The 23497-nt window shown below is 35.0% G+C and overlaps 1 protein-coding gene across 5 annotated transcripts in view; it reads right to left on the reverse strand.

The window, feature by feature from the left end:
- Window positions 1–23497, reverse strand: part of ZDHHC14 (zinc finger DHHC-type palmitoyltransferase 14) — a 321515-nt gene that overhangs the window by 66662 nt on the left and 231356 nt on the right. For all 5 annotated transcript variants that reach the window (XM_031937577.1, XM_031937576.1, XM_031937575.1 and 2 more), the window contains one exon: window positions 21831–21989. In XM_031937577.1, coding sequence (XP_031793437.1) covers window positions 21831–21989 — 159 coding nt within the window. The remainder of the gene's footprint in view (window positions 1–21830; window positions 21990–23497) is intronic.

Raw genomic sequence — 23497 nt, forward strand, 5'->3', positions numbered from 1 at the left:
GAAGTTCCTTTCTTTTTCCCCCTAGAATTTGCTTTTTTCCCCCCTAGAAATTGAAAAAAAGGTTTTGATGTTTTATTAAAAAAGATTAGTAAAACGTTTTATGGGTTGTTCATAGGATGACCCAGACCTCCCTGCTTCTCAAAGCTGTGAAATAGGAAGATTTTTACATTAAAAAAATCTGTATTCTTTGATCACAGCAATTCCTGAACATAAAGGAATTCATGCTGTTGCAGATCTCTTGGATCTGAGATTCAAAGGTAGACATGGAAGTGATGATAACAGCAGTATAACCATTTTTGACAAAACAAGTTTCAAGCTTCGGGCTTGACATTGGAAACAGAATTTCAAATATCGCCGAAGATAACTTCTTTTGGTATCTGTCTAGGAATGTAGGGGGGCTTTCTGTGAAGCAAGGTCTTCTTGTGTTATGTTGGCAAAATTTTTCTATCTTATAGCTTCCAACTTTTGCTTTTCATCTGTTTTAGTGGTCTCCATCTTCTGGAACATGCCAAATAAGTTGGTCTACATCTAGTAGTATGGCAAAGAGAATACAATGTCGGATTTGAAATTCAAGGAGCTAACAATGAATTTTGGGTCTATTCTTTGATCACCTGTACTACTTTGAGCAACTTACAACTTTTTTTGGAACTCCGTTTTACCACTGAAAGGAAGGATTGGGCTAGATGGCAGCTATGAATCTTATAGATTCTAACTATACCAAATCAAGAAATAAGATTCTGTGATTCTTAGGAAAGAATTTTAATCTAACTTATCTTAATCTAAGTGAACCTTCAAGCCTTGGAAAACAGTGAATATGATTTTCAAAAAAGGAGCAGGGTGAATAACTATTTATATAGCATCTACTACATATGCTCAGGTCTTCCTGAATCCAGGCCCAGGCCTTTCTGCTATGCTCCCAGTTGCCTAAGGGGGTGAGGATGGGAAGAGGATCAGAAAGAAAAACTGTAATTAGAGAAAGCTCAGAAAATTAGACTGAATAAACAAAATTCCATGAGACAGAAGTTTTATTCAGTGAGTTTAAGTACATGCTTTTTTTTTCTTTTTTGCTCTTTCTGCTTTGCAAACATTTATTCTGCATCCATCGACCTTGCAGAAGACATTGAATTCACCAAACTCAAGAATGAGCATGTGACAATAACTATATGGATCCTAGTTTTTTTATCCGTAAACTTAGACTCTTGGAAAAGATCATCTTTTCCCAGCTCTAGTTCATTTGTTGTTTTGTCTTTTATTCCTGCAAACGATCATGCAATGGAAGGTGATGCTATGACTTATAAGTGAGTTGAATTTAAGTAAGACAGCTAGGTGACATTCTAGCTGTGTGACTCTGGGCAAGTCATTTAACCCCAATTGCCTCAGCAAAAAAAAAAAAAAAAATTAAGGGAGGGCTGTGCAAAGTTACCAGCCTTACCTTCTCCTCCAGAGCCATCTGGAATAGTGGCCAGATCTAAATCAGAGTAACTAGAGATGGACCCAAATGCAGTGAAAGAGCTTGGCCTTTTTAACCTGTCTTTCCTAAGTCTCAGTTTGATTGAGGCAATGCCCATTTAGTGATTAAGGTTACATAGGAAATGAGCCAAATAATGGCCCCTTTTATGTAGTTTAAAAAATCAGTCTGGGAGGGGAAGACCTTCAGGGTTTTTGGAAGGAAGGAAGGAAGGAAGGAAGAAAATGAGGAAAGAAGGAGGAAGGAAGAGAAGAGGGGAGGAAAGAAGGAAGGAGGGAAGGGAGGAAGAAGGAAATTAGGAAGGAAGGAAGGAAGTGAGGAAAGAAGGAAGGAAGGAAGAGAATGAAGGAGGAAGGAGTGAAGGGAGGGAAGGAGGAAGAAAAGGAGGAAGAGGGGAAGGAAGAAAGAAGAAAGGAGGGGAGGAAGAAAGGAAGGTGATTCTTCTAAATGTTTTAAGTGAAAAAAGAGAGGAGTTTTATAAGGCTATTTCTCAAATCTTTTATTTGGTTAAGACTGTGCTGAAATCCCATAAATAAAAGACCAGAGAGAATGGAGAACCAGCCAACTCCAGTATTGTCAAAGGGAAGATTTAGTAGCTAGGTGGCATAGGGGATTGAGTACTGAACATGAAATTGGAAAGACTAAACTTGGAAAGTTTAAGAACACCTCTGAGTGACTAAGCCATTTTGACTATTTTAAATACCCAAATTAACTGCCAAGGACCTATGAAAGAAGATGCTATCTTAATCTATTAAAAAAAATGAGGTAACTGACTTCTGAAGTTCCTCTCTCCTCCAAATTTTTGATTCTTAGGTCACTTCTGTAAAAGGCAACAAGTACAATAACACAATCTTATAAAACATGTCTCTTTTCTAGGCAAATCAGAATGAGTTAATGCATTTTCTTTTTCCTTTTCTTCCTAATGTTTCCTGCTGGAAAGTACTAAAAGGAGGCAAGGCAATCTTCTCAGATGTTATTTTCCCATTGTGAGGGGTATGGTTTTCCAAAGCACTTCACCCCAGGAGAAGCTGACCTGGACCTAGAGATGAAGAATGTCTCAGGGTAAAATGATGCAAAGTAAGAAACATGACTGCTTTGACTAAAGCCATTTTTCCAGGAGTCCGAGTTAATTGTGCCTTTATGGCACACAATTAAATAGTTCTATAGAGGAATAATGTTTTAAAAAAAAAACTATAATGAGAATTCACTGGAATTGGTGTTTTTACAGAGCCACCTCAGGTCACAACTAAGTGGGGGGGGCTATAAAAGCAATCTGAAACTATAAAATATTATATATATATATATATATATATATATATATATATATATATATACACACCACACATCATCCTGAGGGATAGGGATTGCTTTTTAAACATTTATAGATAGATATTGTTTATGCTACAAAGCAAAATAGCCCTTCATTGAGTCACTATGGTCTAGCAAATAGATCTATATTTATTTAAAAACAAAACAAAATCAAACCATACCACCCAAAACAGAAGTCAGAGGGCTATTCAGCATTCCATAGTTTCTACTGCTCTGGGATGGAACTTTTTTGTGTCTTGTAGCAGATTAAAACCCCATGACAGTGGGTTTTGAGGAAAAAGGGCCAGATCTGTAACTAAGTCAGGGCCACTAGGGTTTTGCTTAGAGTGCCTTTTGGGGGTAGATCTGCTTCCTCTCCAATGAAGATATAGGAGAGTTCCCAGACAATCATCCCCATGCTCAATGGTCCTCTGCTGGCCTGTACCAAACAGCAAGAATCCTCCTCTACAACCTGGCCCTTAGTCCCTAAGTCCAGAGTCCTACTATTTTGGTACCTTTCTCCCAAGGTTCATCCTCATGTTTCCACCTTCTACAGAAAGACAGGCTATACTTTCTGAGAGATTTTCTGTCTTCTTTTCATGACTGTCCTTTACACCACTGAAAACATCAACATGTGTGCAGATGTATGTGTCTGTGTATGTTTTCCCTCCAGATGAAAGAATTCCCAGTTATATCCATGATAGGAAGATACATGATTCTGACCACAGAAAAATTACAGTTCTCAATGGTTTAGTAACATCATCTATTGCCAGGAGGTAAGAGAAAATATTAAAAAATAATAGAAGTAACACAGTGGGAAAGATCTCTAAAAGTGATTTAATGCAATATTTCAAGAAAAGGAGATAGTAAAAGAACATTTATCTGCCCTCAGGGAGGTTAGGTCACCAGGTCTATACCAACTACAACCAGGATACTGAAAGAATTTGCAAAGGTAAGTGCTGAACAGATGAGTAGGCAGCATTGAAAAAATTGAGTACCAAAAACGGGCAAACACAGTCCTGATTTACAAAACAAGCAAGGTGAACTCTTCAAATGATAAGATGGTGACTTTAACTTCAATTCTTGACAAAACTTGAGAATAAATTATTAAAAAGATGCTTCGTATAATGCAGAATGGAAAGTAATGATCATTAGGATCCAATATAATCCTGCAAGGTAAGTACTATTATCATTCACATTTTACATTTGAGGAAGCTGAGACAAATAGAATTTAAAGTGGTTTGCCTAGAATCACAGAGCTAGTGAGGGGATAAGTAATGAGGAAAAGAAAAAAATATAGAAACAGGCAGAGAAAGGCAGAGAAAGACAGTCACAGAAGGAGAAATAGAAATAGATACAGAACTCATGCCTAATTTTTTTTAAGGAGGCAGAGAAAAAGTGGCCCATTTATGAGAATTCCTCAGAGAGGGAGATGAAGCAATGTGGAGCTGCTTATTCTAAGAGGTGGCAGAGCATCCGTGAATGTGAGTGTGTATATGTGTGTGGACACTATTTACTTACCTGCTGGTATTTTGAGATTGGGCAAAGTCATTATGCACCAGTGTGGTAAGGCACTGCATAAATTGGACTATATTTTCAGTGTAAGCAAATAAATATTATCATGATTATCTTTGTGTATTCTAGGTCCCATCCATGTGTAATAACTGTCTATATTCCCTTATAGCATCCAGAGGAAAGTGGAGGTGAATGTTTCTCAGTAAGTGGTTGTAAAAACTCCCAGTTGTCTTGCCTGTTTCTAGCAGTGTGGAATCAAGGCAATTAAACAAATAAAGAAGGGAACTGGCCAGTGAAAATGAGTCCTCATGGACTTGGGTGTTTTGTTAGCTGTTGTATAATGTGACAGAAAGAGCACTTTATGTGGATTTGGAAGATAGAGATTATCTATGATTCTCTATTCCTATAATCTTATTTTTGACATATTCTCTTTTTTTAAAATTTATTTATTTAATAGCCTTTAATTTACAGGTTATATGCATGGGTAACTTTACAGCATTAACAATTACCAAACCTCTTGTTCCAATTTTTCACCTCTTACCCCTCACCCCCTCCCCCAGATGGCAGGATGACCAGTAGATGTTAAGTACATTAAAATATAAATTAGATACACAATAAGTATACATGACCAAACCATTATTTTGCTGTACAAAAAGAATCGGACTCTGAAATATTGTACAATTAGTCTGTGAAGGAAATCAAAAATGCAGGTGGGCATAAATATAGGGATTGGGAATTCAATGTAATGGTTTTTAGTCATCACCCAGAGTTCTTTCTCTGGGCGTAGTTGGTTCAGTTCATTACTGCTCCATTGGAAATGATTTGGTTGATCTCATTGCTGAGGATGGCCAGGTCCATCAGAACTGGTCATCATATAGTATTGTTGTTGAAGTATATAATGATCTCCTGGTCCTGCATTTTTGACATATTCTTAATGAAGTCTTTGGCTTCTCCCAATGGGCATGAATAATCTAGAAGTATTAGCCCTCTGACAAAAACTTTCCAAAAAAACAGGGATGGAAGTTTGTGTTTTGTTTTGTTTTTTTTTTGTTTTTCCCTTAGGAGGAAGGGAGGTGAAGTTAATCAGATCTATCATCAACCTTGAAAATTTCTCTCATCCAGACTCATTAGAGAATAGGTCATTCTGGATAAGTGAATTATGCAAATATTTATGGCTTTCCTGTTCCCACAGATGATGGAGCTGTCCCATCTTTTGTCTTTTGACTTTGGCTACTAATACAAGACCTACTTATCCTATCCTGATCCCATTTATTTGCCTTTGTTAATGTTGTGTTGTTTCTAACCTAGAACACTCATTAACAGCTTCTCTCTCTCTCTCTCTCTCTCTCTCTCTCTCTCTCTCTTTTTTTTACACTTTTTTTTAAATCTTTCAGAATACAGAGGTCATACATGTACTCCTCTGACACTACATAAAGGCTGACCTTAAATAGACCTTTCCAACCACTCGCAGGAGTCCTTCTTTTTGCCAAAGAGACCACTAATTACCACATGTCACAGGTAACCTTCATACATTCATCCTCAAATGCCTTCCTTATTACTGGATTATTCCTTCACTGCTACAGATATCTTCTTGGGATTTCCACTTTTGTTTTAGAGTCATTCTGAATTCTTTGGGGTTCCAGAAAGCTGGTTTGAGGTTTGTATGTACTGTAGACATAGTTTCTGGAAACTGCAGCAACAATTGACATTAAAAATAAATGTAGGTTTTTGAAGAAATACATTTTTCAAGGATATTTTCCTTTGAGGTTACAGAGAAATCTGTGGCACAATGCAGAAAACAGTGAAGATGAAAATGATGTGATAGACACTGTGATATTGAGAGCTATTGGAAATGTGATGTTTGTGCGGAAGGAGGTTGAAAAGTACTTAGTTATTTGAACATGAATGAAGCATCATATTACAAGAGCCTCACAAAAATCATATGGCGAGCTTCCTGTCTCACAGCGAAGTTTCAGCATGATCAAAAATGAAGAAGTAGCAATTTTTCTAGTTCATCAGACCGAAAAAACCCAAATCATACATCAGGAACTAGTAGGCAATGGGTTTGTACAGAAATGTCATTTGGTGGTATAAATGATCACTTTTGTCATGCAATAAACAGGCTGCCACTCCATTAGGATATGATTGGAAAGTTAATTCAGGCTCACCAAAGCCAAGAAAATATTACAAGATATATAATGTTACTCTGGCTACCTCTCAATAGAAAGTAATGGGAAATGTATCACAAAACCTCAGTGGGACTTGGATGCTACAGTTATTTGAAAGTTTATTAAAGAAAATCCTTTTTTCCCCCCAGAAAGAGCTTAGTTAAAAAATACTGAAGATTCTTTTAATTAAATATCAATCAATCAAGCAACATGTACTTATTAAGTGTCTTCCATGTGCCATGCATTGTACTAAGTGTTAAGGATATAAAGATAGATGAAATAGTTCCTGTCCCCAAGAGGTTATACTTTCTAGCTGTGTGACCCTAGCCACATCACTTAACTATGTTTGCCCCAGTTTCCTCATCTGTAAAATAAGCTGCAGAAGAAATGGGAAATGACTCCAGTATCTTTGCCAAGAAAATGTCAACTGAAAAATGACTAAATAAGAAATTATCCTTCTTGGTAGTATTGTCAACAAACATGAAAGGATGAGGAAGGAAGAAAAAAGGGCAAAGAACAATTTTGCATAGTCTGCTTCTGCATGAAAGGCTTCATCCTGCCTGGTCTCAGCTTTTCTCAGTGGTAAGCAAATGAATACTCTAAGATGACAAAATAACCAAGTGAAACTAAAAAGGACACATTGGAGAATGCAGGGGGAAGATGACAGTATTATAATAGTCCTTTTATTAAACAACATCAATCCCTGTTTGCTAACATATATATAGATATATAATTTTTGTAAATAATATTTTTCCAATTACAAGTAAAAATTGTTTTCAATATTCTTTTTATCTAAGATTTTGAGTTCCAAATTTTTTTTCTCTCCTCTTCCCTCAAGACAGCAAACAATCTTATATAGGTTATACACATGCAAACATGTTTACATATATTTGTATGAAATATGTTATGCTAAAAGTATTAAATGGAAAACTCAGTTCCTACATCTATAAAATGGATTAGATCAGCTATTTTCAAAGTGTGCTCAGAGAACCCTTCCCTGAGATCCTTTCTCAGGATCAAAGGGAAGGTCAAAATTATTTTCAAAATAGTTCTAATATATAATTTACCCATTAAAACACTATATCCTTTTCCAACTACATATCTGTGTGAAGCCATATTTTCTTCTTATACCTCAACCAAAATAACAGGATGCCACAGATTGAATACAGAAGCAGATGTGAGAATCCAGGTGTCTTCAATTAAGACAGACAGTAAAGAAATTTGTAAAAATAAGTAAAACAATGTCACCCTTCTCACTAAATTTCTTTTGGAAAATAGTTTTTTTTTCATAAGAAGTTATTATTTATTAAAGCATGTAATAGATTTATTATATTTTGATGAAATAATAAATATATATTTTTTAAATTCTCAGTTTTTATTTCTAAGGCAACAAAGTAGCCCAATGATCAGAGTGCTGGGTCTGGAGTCAGAAAGATTTGAGGTCAAATCCAATCTTAGATACTTCCTAGATGTCTAATCCTGGGCAAATCATTTAACCTGTCTCTGCCTCAGTTTCCTCAACTTTAAAATGTGGATAATAATAGCATCTGTCTCTTAGGGTTGTTCTGAGGATCAAATGAAAGAATAATTGTAAATGCTTAGCACAACGTCCAGCACATAATAAGTTCTATATTACTATCAATAATAATGCATAATAATAAAATATCAATATGCATAATCCACATCAACAAAATCTCTTTGAGATCCTGAATAATTTTTAAGCATATAAAAAGACTTCCGAGACCAAAAAGTATGAGAACTATTGGACTATATGATTTTTAAAGATCTGCTTCTAAATACCACAGGATTGCATTGATGTTTTTTGATCAATTCCCTATAACTATTACTAAGTCACTGATGGGATGGGATCCTTTGACTTTAGAGCCAATGTTTTTTCCACTTCACCACAAGTTTTTCCTAACATTCTGGATTCTATGAATCCCTTGGAGTTGAGTAAAACAGAAGCTTCACACCCAACAATGTTATATTCTTCTACACTACTCCAGGTCTCTGCCAAGGAGTTGCCTTTATCTCATTTCCTTTCAAATCTTATATATGTCAATTGTGGTGCTTTTTATAAGGGATAAAGGTAAAGATTGGACATATGACTTCATTAGCACAGGGAACTTCCTAGTGAAGAAATTGCCTTTACCAAATCAAATTGACAGCCTTCTGCAACTATAGGGTCTTGGAAAGCTGCCTAGAATACTAAGAAGTTATGGGACTTCCATACAGATCATACACCTAGTTTGTGTCAGAGGAAGAACATGAATTTCTTTTTCATAATTAGCAAACCAATTCTTAAAAATAACCAAGACAAATGTTAGTTCCTCTTTCAATATGTCTCTCTCTTTGGGGGTCATTTGGTCCAATTCCTTTACTTTACAGATAAAGACAGTGAGGTTAAGTTACTTCTCATATTCCTTCTTTCTTATGATTTCTACTTATTTTATGGAACACATAAACAGGGTTACCAAGAGAGCATTTGTTAAGCTCAAAATTGGCATAGATAACTTGGTTTTATAATTTGAGAAGAATGCAAATATCTTCCAGAAGGAGTTCTTTAAAAAATTTTTTTGAAATACTTTCTTATATATCGTCCTCACAATATTTTTTTTCTGAGAAAAATCAGCAAATGAAGCTTATTCTTTTTGCCTGGTCCCACCCAGCTAGACCATACCAAGCACAAATACTAAGGCAGAGTAAAAAATTCTCTTTATAGTTGAAAGAAAAATACCAACCTGAAACACTTCAAGATATATTTAACTTTAGTCTTCAAAAAATCTTATTAATTATCCCAGGATAAAAATTTCCATCTGGACTTTTAAAACCAAACCAAATCAAACTGACTACAATATGATGTTTAGTTTAAATTAATAGCTTCTTATTGAAAAAATATCTGGTGGTGGTAAACATTAGCATGTATAAGCAGTAGCAATAGAGCACAGCAAGTATTTGCATGTATGTGTGTGTGTGTGTGTATATGTATGTCTTTATGTGTAAATGTGTTTTCACAGGTTTCTATGAGTTCAGTAGCTCACAAACTTCTATATTCAGCTGAACTCTTTCCAGGTCCTGAGCCCATAAATCTATGACAAAGTGCAATGGGAAGAATCCTGGAATAGAAGATGGGAGAACTAGACTGTGGTCCCTGTTCTGCGACAAACATACAATGTAACCTTATGCAAGTTCCTAAATTCCATTGGACTTCAGTTTCTTCATTTATAAAATGGAGATATTAATACCTGCTTTCCCTACTCCACAAGATTGTAATGATAACTTAATAGATGTAATATGCCTGGAAAAAATTTAGGCTTTGGAAAACTTAATATTGAACATTAATACAGTAATCAAAACTTGGCACTGCTTGGAAAGATTAAAAAGTATTGAATATACACAAAATATTATGATCAGGACAAAAAAGATATTTCAAATACAAATCATTGTCATATCTTTAGATTCTTAACCTTTTTGTTTCAAGGAACCTCCCACTGGCAGTCTGGCAAATCCTATGGACCCCTTCTCAGAATAATGTTTTTAAATACATAAAATAGAATCCAGAATTATAAAAGGAAACCAGTACATAGGATTACAAAGAAAAAATAATGAAATGCAGTTATTAGATATTCAATTTCCTCCTCTACTAATCCAGGCAATTTATATTTTTATAAATATTTTTCCATTTTGCTTAAATTGATTGATGGAGCAAAATAACTCATTATAATTGCTTTAATTTCATCTTCATTAGTGTTATATTCACTGTCTGCATCCAGAGAAAAAACTTTTGAAAAGAAATCCATATAAAATAATTTACATGGATATCTCTATCTATATTTGTATATCTACCAATCTACCTACATACCTATCAATCTACCTATTTACCCTATCTATACCATTTGTATCTAATGGTAGCTATCGCTAGGATTTGGGGGGGAAAGGGAAGAAAAATAAGGGGGAAAATTTATATGATATATATTTAAAAGGAATAGCAAGTTAAGATCCTCTCAAAGGAAGCATTTTTAGATTTGCAATTCCATGTGCAATCAACTTTTTTTATTATACTATGTTATCCCATAAATTTAAAAAATCAAATTATTAAAATATTTTTAAAGAACTAAATTTACTAACCCATTGAAACACAGTGATTAATTTTGACTTTATCAGTTTAAAATGCAAAATAAAACATCATTTTTACAGCTTACAAAACAAATTGTCATAGCTCATTAATATGCAAACATTTTTAGCTATATAACGAAAATATAAAGGAAATGGTTTACTTAAAAAAAAAACCCAAATCCAGACTTACTATAACTTTCAGATCAAACCCATCTTCTTCTGAAGGCAAAAAGAATCTTAAGAGGGTTCTTTTCTTCCCAACAATTTATGAAGTTCAATGGGATGAAGTGAAACAGAAGCAACATTCCTAGCAAATTGAGGCTCAGGCACAAGCAGTGTTCACTACTGCTGTGAGTTAAAAATGATAATAGCCCCTAATACCTGCAGAATATCTGATCCACTTCAGAGTCTTGGGCAAGTCCAAAATTAGAATGGGAGAGACATCCTAGGATAGTCCTGAATATTCCAAGTATCAAATATTGCCTTATGATATATTTTTTTATTTTTTGCACTCATTTCTAATTTTTTGTGACCCCATTTTGGGTTTTTTGGGGGGATCCAAAGATCTTGGGATGGTTGGCCATTTTCTTCTCCATCTCATTTTAAATATAAGGAATGATGGCAAACAGTTAAATAATTTGCCTAGGATCATCCAGGTATCAATTAATATTTTAATACTAATTATTATAATTAAAAGTCTGATGCCTCTAATCACTGCGGTCTTTGAGGAAGGTTGGCTTAAATCACATCTGATGTCTTTCCTCTGCCAGCTCTAAATCCAGAATCCTATGATACTATAATCTCCAATTATATTGTGAGCTTATTAAGGGCAGAGATCAAATCTAATTTTTCTTTGGAAATCTCTTGGTACCTAGCACAGTGACTTGAATATTTGAAGCATTCAAGTACTTTTTAATTTAAAAATGCTTCCTTTGAGAGGATCTTAAACTCCTTTTTTTAAAGTATCACAGACCCTTCATAATCTGGTGAAACAAATGAGCCTCTTCAAAGAACAATTTTTAAATGCATGAAATGAAATACATAGAACAACAAATGAAACTAATTTTCTTGAATTACGTTTATCAAGTTACATAAAAAGTTCATAGACCCAGATCAAGAACCTTTGCTTTAAAAGATTTCTATATCTCCACTTGAAACATGAGACACAACATGGAGTCCTGGCTAATCCTAGAGTTATGAAAAACCCAAGTTTAACTATTGCCTCTAAAATATACTGTGTGACCATGGATGGGCAAGTCATTTAGCCTTTTAATATTCGATGCATCTCCCTAAGACTCTAAGACAGTGGTTCTCAAAGTATGGTCTAGAGAATCCTGGTGGTCTCTGAAACCCTTTTAGAGGGTCTACAAATTCAAAAATAGTTTTTATTTCCAATATGGTAAATGTCTATAAATATAATCCAGATAAACAAAAACTCTTTGGAGAGATCTTCAATAATTTTTAATAGGATAAAGATACTGAAAACAAAAGTTTGAGAACCACTGCTCTAAGATATAGACTAACTTATGCTCATTAATATTCCTTAGTGAGGGATGGACATGGGAGGGGGTCAGTACCAACAGTTTCCTACACTTAGGAAAGCACAGGTATGTGAGTATGAATACATATATACAATTAGTAGAGAGAGAGAGCACTGGTGTGGAGTCAGGAAATCCTGAGTTCAAATCTAGCCTCAGACACTGTGACCTTGAACAAATCACTTAAATCTCTCTATCCCAGTTTCCTCATCTGGAAAGTGATCTGGGAAAAGAAATGGCAAACCACTTCATTATCTTTGCCAAGAAAACTCCAAATGGGGTCATGAAGAGTGAGACCTACTGATTCTTTTTGTACAGCAAAATAACTGTTAGGACATGTATACTTATATTGTATTTAATTTATACTTTAACATATTTAACATGTATTGGTCAACCTGCCATCTGGGGGAGGGGATGGGGGAAGAGGGGAAAAATTGGAACAAAATGTTTGGCAATTGTCAATGCTGAAAAATTACCAATGCATATAACTTGTAAATAAAAAGCTATAATTAAAAAAAAGAAGAGTGAGACATAACTGGAAAAAATTACAAACTAGACAATATACTTGTATACACACACGTGTGTACATATACCCATGTGTGCATACATAGGTGTATCCATGCATATCATCTAAATATATGTGTATCATTTTGTGGCAAAAGGAGATATATGCATATTTTATACATATATTCATAAATACATTGATATATACATTTACAAATAGGTTTCTGTATACTTGCATACAGATGCACTTATGTTTATAAGTATAGGAATGTGTTGTATTCTACATTCTGTAGAATCTATAGACTACCTGTAGAATATATCTATTTTTGTTATCTCAAAGAATGCTGATGGGTAAGGTGTGTGTGTGTGTGTATGTGTGTTTGTGTATTATTTTAGGCATAAATGTAAATACACAAAAATAGATTTACTACCTAATTTTTTATGCCCTTATATAGGACTTAGCTCCTGACTGAGATCAAGGTGGGGGTGAGGAAGAGGGACAGAAATTCTATAATTGGTTTTTACTAAGTAGAATGAGAATCCATTTCTTTTCATCTTCTCTCTACATGGGTACTACTATATTTTATGGCATCTCAGATACTCAAGAGATGACATCATTAGAATAGAGTAGGGTAAGAGTTAGGAAAAAACAGGAAATGGATCTTTTATGATAGTTCTGCTACAATCATCATTAATTCTGTTGAAAATTTTAGAGGCTTTCCATGTGGTAACCCTGGGTTATTGAAAACTCAATAGCCAAACTATCAAAATTCCAAAGAACCATGGAATTCTCAAGATCATCCTAGATAGAAGGATTCAAGAATAAAGCAGGTGTAATCTTTTTTGTTTCCCTTCTTACCAAAAGGGGTTTATTCTTAATATACTCTAGAATGGGAAGGGAAGTGCTGATGCTGTTAACATTTCCATTAGGGCTTAGAGAAGAATTAAATTTTATGAACTGTAAAACGGTGATAAAATAATTTGCCCACAGCTGGGATGTGGTGGGGGTGGGAGATTGAGGTGGTAGATGGAGAGTGGAAAAGGGATGGGGAACATGATCAAAAGACAGGAGAACTGACTTGGCTCTGGTATCTTATTCCTTGAACCAAAAACAATCAGTTAAAGTAATGGATAAATGGCTATATTGTGATCTGATCGTGCTCCATGATAGAAGATATCTCTCCCATGTGCAATGAATGTAACTTCTGAGGTTTCTGAAAGAAATTGGGTTGACAGGTAAGTGAGGATTTTAATAAAAATGGCGAACACAAATCACTGCACAGTTACCAGGCTTTTTCAGCCTAGAGACATTTACTGCCATGAGATGCACCCTTGCAAAAACCTTGAAAAATGTGTGAAAGGTCAGTGATAATTTTGCAAGCTGGTAAAGCTGCTTGCAAGCTGAGCAGGATTTTAAAAAAATCTGTCTTTGTGAAATACTGCAATGTCCTTACATCTTCAAGTTTTATTTATAGCAAGAATGTCAACGTTGATGTGGTTCAGTTCCTTTAGTAGTATGTCAACTTGTTGGTGATCAAAAGAGGAACACAAATTGAGAGCACCAACAGTTTGATGTTTTTACTATGAATGGATTAAACCAGAGGTTCTTAATCCTTTTTTTTCTGCCATAGATCCCTTTGTCAATCTGATGAAGCCTATGTACCCCTTTCTAAGAATAATGTTTTAAATAAAATAAAAAAATAATAAAAGTAAAAAAATTTAAATTCTAAGAACAATTTAGAATAAATTTATTCTAAGAATAAATAAAATAAAATATATAGGACTACAAAGGAAATCAAAATGATTAATAGGGATAGCTGTGCAGTGAACAGAGTGCTGAACCTGGAGCACTTATCTTGCTATGAAAGACTCATCTTGCTAAGTTCAAATTCAACCTAGGACACTTACTAGCTGTGTGACTCTGGAAAAGTGACTTAACTCTGCTTGCCTCAGTTTCCTCATCTGTAAAATGAGCTGCAGAACAAACTAGCAAACCACTCTGGTTTCTTTACCAAGAAAATCCCATTTTCAGTTACAAAGACCAGTTCCAAGGACCAGTCTAGCTCATTATGCAGAAGCTCATCAGCAGCAGTAGGTTCATTGGGTGATGAATTCTTTGAGCACAGGAATCCATGAGACACAAACAAAATTCATCGTGTCCCTTGTCTTGCTCAACTTCTATCTATTTCTGTAGTAATAGTGATAGAGTATAGAAAAGAAAACAGGGAATGTTACAAATCTTAGAGTTCTTTGATCCTGCACATATGTATATTTGTGTGTATATTCTCTCTCTACGCATAAAAATATGTGTATGTATATAAATATATGCACATATAATGAACACATGTATATGTATACACACACATATATATGCATACATATATAACATATGTATACTATATATTTGATATATATATATTAATCACTATGTTGTTAAGTTGTATGGCCCTTGGACAGTTGACCGAGTTTATCACCTAAACCATATCTTATAATTTAAAGGTATAAGCTTTTGAAAACCCAGGTCACCAAAGCGCTACGATGAGGCATTGGAATAGGACTTTTATGAAGTCTACTTTTTGTATACCTTTAGGAAAATAGCATAATCACTAGCTTAAAAGATGAATGCTTCTGAAAGATGAGAAAGGTTAGTAGATTTTAGTTCCATTTTTCTTAGTTGTCTTGACCTAACTGAATACTTTTTCACTGTCTATTGTTTGGAGAAAGTAGTAATAATGAAAATGTTAAATATAAATGAAGTATAGAGGTTTCAAAAAAAGATTAGCTAGACAAGGTGATGACTAGTCAAATTAGAGAAGATGGTTCTAGATGTAATTAGAAGAAAAAAAAAAGGATATGGAAAAAATGGTGGGTGGGAATAGAGGCATTTGCTGAATACCAATTAAGGACCCCCAAGAAGGAAAACAAGTGAAAAAAGTAAAAAGCATGGAGAATGCGGATAGGTGGAGCCAAAATCATATTCTGTAACTGTAAAAAGTTTTAATTTGATATAAGATCAATCAAAGTTTATGTAAAAAGTTGGGCTAAAGAAAGCATGGTAAAGGTTAAATGTATGACAGTGACTTAGGCTTTTCTAGCCCATTTTTCCATCTTTTTTTCTACTTCCCACAACCTTACCCTCCACCAAGATGAAGTATTTCTGTCTAGGAGATACCATGAGCTGGGCCACCTTAATGCTAATGTTCTAATTATGTCCTTGGGGTCAAATTATCAACAATCTATCTTTTCTAACTTGGGTACTTTTCATGGCCCAAAGCTAGCAGACTGCAACTTAAATTTGGTATTCTTCAGAATTGCTTTTTACTGAGATAAAAAGCATTTACCCAGACACCTACTTTTTCTTGTCAGCATTTCTCCATCAGATCTGTCTTAAAACTATGTAACCTCTTCTCTGTCCTCATACTTATGAGGAGACAATCACAAAATAGTGACTTGCTCAGGTCAAAAAGCTAGCCTAGTTAGGTAGCACAGTGGATAGAGTTTTGGGCCTGTTGTTAAGGAGACAAGTTCGAATCCAACCTCAGAGGCTTACAAGCTGTGTGACCCCAGTCACAGTGAAGTGACTAAATCACTTGACCTTGTTTGCCTCAGTTTCCTAATCTGTAAAATGAGCTAGAAAAAGAAATGACAAACTGCTCTAGTACCTGCCACGAAAATCCCAAATGGGGTCAGAAAGAATCAGATATGACTGAAATGAATGAACAACATGGAATTTGGACCCAAGTTTTCCAGACTATGAGAACAGCTTTCTATCTACTACACTAAGGAACTGAACTGAATTTCTCATTTTTTTGATAGCAGCTTGGGCAATGACCCTGGATAATCCAGACAGAATTCTTCAAAAGAATTCATTGACTAAATACTTGAATCTTCTGTTTGTCCAAGAATTGAAAAAGCAAATCTGAAAATTTTATTCATATCCTGCATTGCAACTCCAGGAGGCAACTTCTGGATTGACAATTGGCTTGTGTTCTTAAGCTTTATGATAATTTCCATTTCTCTCCACAGTTCTGGCATCCTGTGGTTGCAAAACCTAGAAATTTGCCACTTTATAAGTAATTTTAGTCCTTTATATGAACCATAACTGAGCTAGGAAGAGTTTTTCCTCCAGGTTTGTTTTCCATTTGGATGCTATTGGTAAGATGAAGGGGAGAATTAGCAGAAAGCAAGAGAAGGTTGGGAATGCATGAGAAGTGGGACAAAAGGGCATTGGTAAGCTATTGTGACAAGCTTTAATACACAGAAATTTGTGCTCAGTAGGAAAAGAAGCCTCAAGTTTCAAGTTCTGAGAAAATGGCAGACCAAAATGAAGGAGTTGCATTTTTCTCTGGTTCTACATACCATGAAAATATTACTGATGCATATATTCACTTAATAATAATAATTTGAGAAGAATTGACAAGTTTAGATTTCTGTTCACTTGAGCTGCATTCTGAAATCAACTATGGAATTTGGTGGCTAGAGTTGCATTTGGAATAAGGGAGAAGTGTGTTTATCTCTGGTCTCCAATGTGAGACTCTGGGCAAGTCACTTAGCCTCAGTTTCTCAGTAACAGTACCTAACTCTAAAGTTATTGTGAAGATCAAATGAGATAACATATTTAAAAACCCTAGCAGATTTTAAAGTACTATATAAAATGCTACCATTGTTGTTGTGATTGTTGTGTTGGTTATTCTTTGGCTATTTAATGGAAATTAGAGATTATTAAAGTATTTCTAGAACCATAGCCCCAGTTGTTTAAAAAATTATGGTTTCAAATATTAACTAACTGAAAAAAATCTAAAAATTCTATACTAAATATATAAAATCTTCTGATGTAAAAGAAAAAAAATAGAAAGCACTGCTTTCTATTGATAGTGATTTAGATGCCACTACAACCCAGGTAAAGTACCATCATGCCTCCTTGTTTAAAAGTCATCTGACAAAAAGGAGGTTCTCACATTATTTGCTGTTGCAGTTCTCCTCTTACTGAGGGATAAAAGATTGATTTGGTTTTTAAATAGATTTTCATTACCTAAAAGCTTCACAGCCTCCAATTAAACATGCTAAACCCATATTATTTTACATTAGATTAAAATCTACTAAATGAATAAAAATATATTACTCATTGCTTTTTTTTCCCCTCATGATGCAAAAATGACATCTACATAGTGTACCAAGGAATCATCTACCAATTCATTTTAGGAGGAAGGATGCTACAATTTCCATTCTTGGCTTCCAGTGTTCAACTCAAGATTTCATCTTGCAGCAAAAGTAGAATTCTTTCAATAAATGCTTTTTCTCTAAAAATATAACTATAGCAAACTCTGCAATTACACTTCTTGGTTGGCGACATCTGTTTTCCATGTTGTTTTGTTGAATGCAAAAGGTCCAGATCACTAGTGTGCTAATCAGTCATGCTAAATTCCCAAATTTAGTCTAATTAGCTGGAAAACCAAAATGAAACAGGTTTGAATCTCTGTGTTCTTTTTTGAGAGGGAAGTGGGGGATAGTTTTGTGTGTGTGCTATTTTAAAGCCAAGCTCAAATCTTCTCCATGAAGCATAATCTAGTTCCAGGATTAGGCAGCCCATAGCTCTCAGTGCTACCTGATGTAATTGCTGATATCATTCTCCTATTCCTAGCCATATGTACTCAGTTAATTTTTCCTTTCTCTTCCTCCTCTTTCTTTTTTTTCCTTTGTGCATATTATCTTAGATACTATACCTTTTTTTGTATAAAAGCACAATATGTGATGCCATGTTTGTGGGTTAAATATCAATTAAATATTGGCACAAGTCAATAAAAATATGTCTTTCTAGAGATCTGGAAGCCATCATCTTGAAGGTAGATCACCAATGTGGTTTTCATTTTAAAAAGGGGGTTCCAGAGGATATTCTTATAGGTATTAGAGTTAATTTATTGGTAAATATTACTATTAGCAGACAAACTAGAAGAAAGAGAAAAGAGAGGATAATATTATTGAAATTTTAGCAAATAAAAATCATTGGAGGAAAAGGAAATAACATTTTGATAAGAACCTAACAGAATAAATATACAAAAATATGGGCAAGAGGGAATTATAAAAATAATTTATGTGTGGAAAAAATTCTAATCCAAAAATTATTTTAAAAAACTGAATCACTGCAGAATATCACGAAATATTTTATCATGGAAAAAAACTAGTTTAGAGATGAAAAGTAAATGATAGGGTAAAACAGGCAATTCTCTATATGGGAAAGAGTAAATGTTGAGGTCTCAAGAGATAAGAACAACTATGAGTCAAATTCAAAGTTTTCATAAATAACATATAAGAGAAAGACACAGTGACTGTTTCAGGTTTGCAAATGACATCACAATCTTATAGTTTCCAAAATGCCAAGCCAACCATGATAAATTGCAGGGAACTTGCCAGAAGTAGTATTACCTATAAAAGCAGAGTTATCTATAAAAATGGCAGTTGAGCTTTAAAGTGGGCAATTTGTTTAGGTACTGCATTTATTTTGGTTGAAAATTATCCAAAATCAAAGACACAGGAGGAAGGGTGATGAGCATTGAACAAAGGACCTTGAAAGTCATTATCAAATGCTGCTTATTGACATTGCCCCAGTGGGTTCCTTTAGTCAAATGGGGATAGCAGAATGGTGAGAATTATCAGGAAGTGTATCAGAAACATAGTTCACTTTTCTCTAAAACTGCAGCTGTGATGCTGTCTTTATGGGTTAAATATCAATTAAATAATTTCATAATTCAAAATTTTAAAATGTCTTCCAAGTGATCTGGAGAACCAGAACACTATAGAATCCTTGTTGTTAGATCTCTAGACAGACCTAACTGATTTGGAAAGTTTCATATGTAGCAGGGTAAAATGATCAAGGGAACAGAGAGGGGTTCTCAATATGAACAGACAAAAAGATTAGGAATCTTCTGTCTGGAGAGATGAAAGCTAAGATCTGTTAGGATCAGAGTCTGTAAAACTGTGAAGGGCACAGAAAGGACAAACTTGCACTTCATGACAAATCACAGCATACTAGAAATAGGATAAAGTAAATGAGGACAAAGCCAAAAAAAAAAAAAAGAACTACTTTGAACAGTGAGCACTAAAATTATGGAACTTGTTATCCTATTGACTGGCAATAGAAATAGGATTTTAAAAAAAATTAGTCAATGACAGATTCATAATTTTATTATTAAGGACTGAATTACTAGTGATACTTTGGGGGTAAGTTCATGACCTTGAAGTTCATTTCATGGAGAAAAGCACAATCACATCTCCAACAAAATTTCCTGGTTTTCTTTGTCAGATACTATGGATCTGATTCAGGATAAGAATTCTTATAATATGTTCTTATGTTTTTTCCCCTTCCTCCTCTTTTCTTCTGCCCATGTCTCATGAATGTTGACAGGTACCTAGGCCCAAATTAACTTCTGATGGCTGCCTGATATTAATGAGTTATCTAGCTCAATACAAGAAATTGTTTATAACAAATACTGTGTGGCCTGTGAATGAACAGAATCTCTGAGAATACCGAGGATTTCAAAGGTCATTCATCAGCTTTAATCTTCAGCTACACTTTTACCTAAAATCTATAATACATAATTATAGAAATTTTGGTTTATATAAATGTCAAAAGTCAACAATATACAAGAAAAGATGCACATGGACAACATATCAGATTTTTTACTTTCTCACAAATGGAGGAAAGGAGGGAAGGAAAGACAGAATGTTAAACAAATGTTTTAAAACAAAAACAAATGTCAAAATATTTTTAAATGTAATTGGGGAGAGAATATAAGATATTATTTTTCAAAGACATTTCAAACTAGAAAAAATAAAGGATAGAGCCAATTGGTTAACTCCATGAAATACAGAATGTCAGAAAAAAAGATGCAATGAAAGAGAAAATGTTTTAGAATCAGAGAGTCCTGTGTCACATGGCATAAATCACTTGTCTCCCTCAGCCTCAGTTTCCTTATCTTTAAAATCAGAAGTTGGACTGGATATCCTCTTGGGTCCTTCTAGCTCTAGAGTTATGATGCTATGATTTTATGTATTTCTATTTTACCTTTTTACATACTTTATTTGCCTTAATAGGACTAAAATCTTCAAAGGGAGATTGTTCATGTTTCCATATTTTCCATACTGGGTTCCCTTTTCTGTGGTGGGGATGTGGAAGGGATCTTTCCCCTTTTGCAATATTTCTTCCTCTGGACAAACTTCCCGGCCAGCATCAAAACTGGGACTTCTAAATATAAAGACCTATATGTAACATTACATAGCCCACAATCTGTTCCATAACTCTAGGTCCCTTGCCCCAGCTGTTCCCTAGGACTTAAAGGAGGAAAGGACTGTGGCATAATGGAGGCAGTCAGAAGACCTGAGGGGGTCTTGCCTCAGACACGTGCAAGCTGCGGGGCTCTTGTAGTTTCTTAATCTCTCTGAGACTGTTCCCACCATTTATAAAATGAGGGGGTTGAAACAGATAGCCTCTTAAGTTTCTTCTAGTTCTAAATTTATGATTGCACAATCCTATGACTGAGTCACCCTAATAGCAATATCAGGTCTCCAGCCTTAGCAGTTCACAGAATCTTAAGGAAAAAATGTACTGTCTCTTGTTTCTATTAAGGCTGCTATTGTCAGCTTCCCTGTCTGTGCGCGCTCGCTCTCTCTCTCTCTCTCTCTCTTTTTCTCTCTCTCTCTCTCTCAATCTCTCTCTCTCTCTCCCCTCTCTCTCTGACATTTGTAGGATATACCTGGACATCAACCCTACCACAAGGTAGAACAAGTGGCAGGGGGAGGATGAGGAGCAAGAAAGAGGAAGAAATAGGGAGAAAGAAGGGGGGGAGGGAAAAGAAGAAAGAAAAGAGCAAGAAAGAGAGAGAGGAGAGGGAAGGTGATGCAGGGAAAAGGAGGAACAGAGAGAAAGAAAGGCAAGCAAAGAAAGAGTGATGAATATGGAAACCATCGAAGAACCTAGGGAACTAGGATCAATGACAAGAGGTTACCCTTACTCAAAGCTGAAATTCTATTTGGGTTTTACATGGTAGAAGTACATAAGAAGTGTCTATAACCAGTTCCTTTTAGTAGTATCTGTTAATGGGAGAGCACCTGTCCTTTTAACAAATATGTGAACATAAGCATTCTACGGACAGTAAACACACACACACACACACACACACACACACACACACACACACAGTCTCTTTTTCTACTTACCTACGCAGTTATCACAAAGACTGCAATGAGAAGCACGAGGAGGACGAAAAATCTTGCAGGTGAAACAATATTTTAGTTTCACCGTCTGACCATTGATGATGACTTCTCTTGTTCGGGGAGGTGGGCGGTACCCCCCTGAACTGGTACCATTTGCTATATCTAGTGGAGAGAAAGGAAAAAGAAACTTCTCAAAAATAATAACTTTACAAATTTTTACTCACAGGCATTTTGCTGCATTGTCCAAGATCTTTTAATAAACTGGCCACAAGAAGCTTGTGGTATCTGACACCATTTTTTGGAGTAATCAAACATGGGTGCAATTTATATCAGGAACATTTTTCACTTTGCCTTGGCTTAGTTTATAGAAAGCACAAGCAACAGATTGTAGAAAATGACAAAATATTCAATAGCACTTGAAACCCCATGACACAAGTGCTCTTCTTAGGAGGAATGGGCACTTATTTTGAATCCTTCGCAAGACTGGGGTGCTTCTTGTGTCTCTTTCAAAAGTATTTTACAAAGATAAAATAAAGTGTAGCTCCCCATTTTCAGTAACATGGATTCATAGTAAACACACATTTCTTGAGGACAATAGCTGATGATGCTTTTGGTATAATGCTGCTATATGAGAAGCAACTGAAGGGAGTAAGAACATTAGAGAAGACTTTTGAGAGTGTAGGAGGTAGATAGTTTTCTTCAAAAGGTTATTATGTAGAAGATAGATTGGATTTATTCTGTGTTATTCTAGAGGGCAGAAGCAGAAGAGATGAATAGAAATAACAAAGAACAAGTTATAATTCAACATAAGGAAGAACTTTCTAACCATCAAAGCTGTTTAAAGATGAAGCTGGCTGCTTCATGAAATGAACATGACTTCCCTCATTATTTCTGGGGAGTGGATTGGGCTACAGATATGTCTAATGCAAAGGTTATATGATTTTATCGGCATGGAAGAACTCCCCTCTTATTCCACTAAAGCAGACCCAAGACTACTCTATATAGTTTAGGATAATAAATAATAAATTAATTTATATAAACAAACACAAGGTATAAAAAATATAAACAAACATCCTCTGGCTTATAGACATTTCCTGTCTTATTTATATGTACATTTATATTCTTCTCCATAAAGTACATATTTCTAATATAGGTGCCTTCAAGGCACCTATGTCTCTCTGTTTCTATCTCTCTGTCTCTGTCTGTTTTGTAGGTTGATGTGTGGACATCAATCATACTGCAAGGTAGAACAAGTTAGGGAGGTGGAGAATGGGGAGAGAGAAGGAGGAAGAAATAGGGAGAAAAAAGGGAGAGAGCAGAAGGGAAAAAGAATATAGTGTCATCCCTACATCCATAGCATCACATCATCATTCAACTATAGGATTATACAATACACATCCAGGATTTTCATGCTCTACTTCATGATTCAGAAAAGTTGAACTATCAATTACCTTCTCTTTGTACATAGTAGGTACTAAATTTAAAAAAAAAAAGTTTTTTTCCTCCTTGAGGCAATTGGGGTTAAGTTACTTGCCCAGGGTCACACAGCTAAGAAGATTAAGTATCTGAGGTCAAATTTGAACTCAGGTCCTCTGACTTCAGGGCTGGTGCTCTATCCACTGCACTGTCTATCTGCCCCTAGTAGGTACTAAATAAATGCTTATTGAAGA

This window comes from Sarcophilus harrisii, chromosome 4 (genome assembly GCF_902635505.1).
Source record: "Sarcophilus harrisii chromosome 4, mSarHar1.11, whole genome shotgun sequence".
NCBI classification, from domain to species: Eukaryota; Metazoa; Chordata; class Mammalia; order Dasyuromorphia; family Dasyuridae; genus Sarcophilus; species Sarcophilus harrisii.